The 4,198-nt window shown below is 43.3% G+C and overlaps 2 protein-coding genes across 3 annotated transcripts in view; one reads left to right on the top strand and one right to left on the bottom strand.

The window, feature by feature from the left end:
- The window catches only part of cavin2b (caveolae associated protein 2b), a gene marked incomplete in the record, with an annotated part of 38,602 nt that overhangs the window by 13,075 nt on the left and 21,329 nt on the right, over positions 1 to 4,198 (bottom strand).
- Positions 1 to 4,198, top strand: part of vps16 (VPS16 core subunit of CORVET and HOPS complexes) — a 17,063-nt gene that overhangs the window by 7,369 nt on the left and 5,496 nt on the right. For both annotated transcript variants that reach the window (XM_014008523.1, XM_014008522.1), the window contains exons 12-17: positions 820 to 947; positions 1,062 to 1,097; positions 1,220 to 1,328; positions 1,407 to 1,541; positions 3,022 to 3,130; positions 3,207 to 3,304. In XM_014008523.1, coding sequence (XP_013863977.1) covers positions 820 to 947; positions 1,062 to 1,097; positions 1,220 to 1,328; positions 1,407 to 1,541; positions 3,022 to 3,130; positions 3,207 to 3,304 — 615 coding nt within the window. The remainder of the gene's footprint in view (positions 1 to 819; positions 948 to 1,061; positions 1,098 to 1,219; positions 1,329 to 1,406; positions 1,542 to 3,021; positions 3,131 to 3,206; positions 3,305 to 4,198) is intronic.

Below are 4,198 nucleotides of genomic sequence, written 5' to 3'. Positions count from 1 at the left end.
GAATTAAACATTCTAGGGGGTTAAATAAATAATTTTCATTTAATAATCTGTTGTTGTACATTATAGTTTTGGAGAATCATTACATTTGACTGAGAGTGTACTAGAAGTATGACAAAATGGCTCAGGGGGTACACAAGTCTAAGGTTGGGAACCACTGCTTTAGAGGTCCATTGACAACTTCCTTCTCTGGAAGTCAACAATTAGCTGAGCTAATTTAGCTCTATTAATTAAGTATTTGTGTTTTAAGGACCAAGTTACTGTCAGCACATCATCCCACTAGTTTCTGAACATCCAGAGATAAGTCYTATCAAGATGGTGTTATCTAGTTCTGCAACAATTAGTCGACATAATTAACATGATGCTACAGTCACAAAAATACTAACTGCAGTTTAAAGCCTCAGTTCAGTTCATCAGTCTTCTTTATGATGGATCGGGCGTTGGAGATAAAAATACAGGGACGCTGTGGATGAAGTGGTTGTTTCTTTAGCTGTGCAGTCTCTCTGTTGCCTTCTTTGTTTACTCTTCATTCTGTGCTTAATGGCACCACAGCGGATCCTGAGGTCCGCCTATGTTTTATGATATGTTGCGACAGCATCGTCCTTTCACAACACTTCACCCAACATACTTCTAACRATTCCACTCAAACAAACATACAAACAAAATGAACAGAGCACTGAAAGTTGGGAGCTGTTAGCCACCGTCATCACCTTTGTTTCATCCTCCAGATCAGGGTTCTCATCACGTGTTGTTATGGTGATACAGCTCTGTAACTGGCGACTTGACCATTGGTTGACTTACTTTTGATGTCTTGTCCACCAGGCGGCRTCCTTCGGGAAGTGTTTCCTGACAGACTTCAGTCCCGATCACTTTGTGACCACCTGCAGGGAGCTACGAGTGCTGAACGCTGTCAGAGAGAGCAGCGTGGGAATGCCGCTCACGCACACTCAGTATCCTTTAATGCCTCACAGTTGCATCATGGGACATTACGTCTCAGTGCTGGTTATTACATCAAACATATAATTTGTTCAGGGGGTCCATGGTTCCTTGACTTCTGATGTCAGATTCAAGCAGATGACTCTACAGGTGCTGATTGATAGGTGACTCAGATTGTTCAAACTTTCCTAGCTAACATGGCTACTGTTCCTGTCAGTCACTGGAGTCTCCCCTGAGTCTCCCCTGAGTCTCCTCTGAGTCTCACCTGTGTTTGTCCGTCTCTTAGGTTGTTGTATCGACAGTTTTATCCATTAGCCATAGAAATTTGTCGCTACCTGAAGATTCCTGACTATCAGGGTGTCAGCAGGGTCCTTAAGCACTGGGCGTCCTGCAAGGTAACYACTCTCATTCGTCTCACCTGAGGCCTCTCCACACGTTGTACTGATGTGTCGTGTGTTTGTGGGCGTGTCCAGGTGCAGCAGAAGGACCTATCGGATGAGGCCATAGCTCGAGCCGTGTGTGCCAAAGTGGGAGACGCGCCTGGAGTTTCTTACTCGTACATCGCTGCTAAAGCTTATGAGTGTGGGCACACTGAGCTCGCCATCAAGGTACCTCACTGCCACCCTGCAGAAAGTACTCACCTGGTTCGAAGGTAGTCTGTGTAACTACTACCAAGCTGCAGAAAGTACTCACCTGGTTTGATTGTAGTCTGTGTAGTACTACCAAGCTGCAGAAAGTACTCACCTGGTTTGATTGTAGTCTGTGTAGTACTACCAAGCTGCAGAAAGTACTCACCTGGTCCGAAGGTAGTCTGTGTAGTACTACCAAGCTGCAGAAAGTACTCACCTAGTTCGATTGTAGTCTGTGTAGTACTACGAAGCTGAAGAAAGTACTCACCTGGTTCGAAGGTAGTCTGTGTAGTACTACCAAGCTGCAGAAAGTACTCATTGGGTTCAATAGTAGTCTGTGTAGTACTACCAAGCTGCAGAATACTCCCTGGGTTCGATAGTAGTCTGTGTAGTACTACTAAGCTGCAGAAAGTACTCACCTGGTTTGATTGTAGTCTGTGTAGTACTACCAAGCTGCAGAAAGTACTCACCTGGTTCGATTGTAGTCTCTGTAGTACTACGAAGCTGCAGAAAGTACTCACCTGGTTCGATTGTAGTCTGTGTAGTACTACCAAGCTGCAGAAAGTACTCACCTGGTTCGATAGTAGTCTGTGTAGTACTATGAAGCTGCAGAAAGTACTCACCTGGTTCGAAGGTAGTCTGTGTAGTACTACCAAGCTGCAGAAAGTACTCATTGGGTTCGATAGTAGTCTGTGTAGTACTACCAAGCTGCAGAATACTCCCTGGGTTCGATAGTAGTCTGTGTAGTACTACTAAGTGGCAGAAAGTACTCACCTGGTTCGATAGTAGTCTGTGTAGTACTACCAAGTGGCAGAAAGTACTCATTGGATTCGATAGTAGTCTGTGTAGTACTACCAAGCTGCAGAAAGTGCTCCCTGAGTATATTAGTAGTCTTTGTAGTACTACCAAGATCAGCATCTAAGTACATCACTGCCAGGCTGCAGAAAAGTACTCACTGGGTTTGATAGATGCTAAACTTCATAGTACTACACAGAGTACTAAGTACATCACCACTAGGCTGCAGAAAGTACTCACTAGGTTTGGTAGTGGTTTTTGCTGTACTACCAACTCTTTGTCATGTACCTGACCACCAGACCGTGAAAAATACTTTGATTGGTTTGCGGTACTCCTTTTTGTGTATGTAGTACTGTTTTTCTGTATWGTACTGCAGTATTTTTAGCAATTACCTGCAATACTTTATAGTATTTTTTACAATATTTTGTAGACGTTTCTGCAGTGTGATAAAATATCTTCTGTGTTCTGTAATGTTTGGTTGTTGTATCTTTGAATGTTTTGTAGTATTCCTCACCATCTTTCTGTAGTGTTTGCATGTTTTGTAGTATTTTGTTGTCTATGTTTATAATTTTACCTTTTTTAATTATGAATTTTTCTCTGAAATACGTTTTTTTCCCCCACATAATTTCATGTAATACTAACTAAATTATTTGTGCGGTTTCAGCTGCTGGACTTTGAGGCTCGCTCTGGTGAACAGGTTCCTCTGCTCCTGAAGATGAAGAGGAGTCAGCTGGCCCTCAGTAAAGCTGTGGAGAGCGGTGACACTGACCTGGGTGAGTGCTTATAGACTCTTCACCTGCATGTCCTCCAGGTGTGTGACCTGTTACTGATGGTCAGGTGTGTTGTCAGTTTACACAGTGGTGACGTACCTGAAGAATGAGATGAATCGAGGAGATTTCTTCATGACTCTGAGGAACCAGCCGGTGGCGCTCAGCCTCTACAGACAGGTGAGTTCACCTGGTTGAACCTTGTTGGGTTTTAGCTTCTACCTGCTAGCTGGCAGCAGTCAACCATTTTCTCCTCCACTGCTGAGGAGCCTGAGGCTGTGTCTCAATTCAGGGGCTGCAGCCTACCTAGACTGCGGCCCACATAGGCCACAGCCTACGCAGTCCGTGTAGGCTGCAGGAAATGCTGTGAAATGAGGCCTTCGGATGACGTACTGTATGTTTGTGTGACCATGCACTACCTCGTTACCATAGTGATATGTTTTATGGAATGTGCCTTCAGACTTAAAGTGTTTTGTGACATGTATACATGTCTTTTCACTGGAGGAATAACTTCACAATTAGAAACGTTACTTGTAAATAAATAAAAAAACGTATCCGTCTTTTTTTTATCTGTTTAATTTGCTTTGGGTGCAACAAATCCTGGGATCTCCTTGGCCAGAAAGGATACTCAGATGCAGCCTACGTTTTTGGGGTTATATGGACCACACGATAAGGAGTCCACAAATTGAAACAGCCKTTTTCACAGGGCAGTGACGTAATCGGTCAGCAAATGCGCACTTTGACTGATGCAGCCACTGATTTGAGACACGGCCGAAAAGTATAATGCTAGCTCAAATGTTAGCATTGTGAGTAAATGTTAAAGGGGCGATATTATGTGCTTTCCAAGCCTATATTTCAATTTTTTACTAAAATAAAGTAACTATGTCACATTTTCAGCTTATGAAAGAGCTATATTTGTAAAAATCCCCAAAACAATTTACTTCTCATTTTGACAGTTTCTAAACGCCTTGAAATAGGTCTCTGTCTCTTTAAGAAAATCCAGCCACTTCGGTCACGCCCATTTCAGCACGTCATCACAACAGTTTCATGCCGCTGCTTTCAACTTCATGCCGC

Source organism: Austrofundulus limnaeus, unplaced genomic scaffold (genome assembly GCF_001266775.1).
Source record: "Austrofundulus limnaeus strain Quisiro unplaced genomic scaffold, Austrofundulus_limnaeus-1.0 Scaffold51, whole genome shotgun sequence".
In the NCBI taxonomy this organism is placed as follows: Eukaryota; Metazoa; Chordata; class Actinopteri; order Cyprinodontiformes; family Rivulidae; genus Austrofundulus; species Austrofundulus limnaeus.
This window is presented reverse-complemented; position numbering and strand designations above follow the sequence as displayed.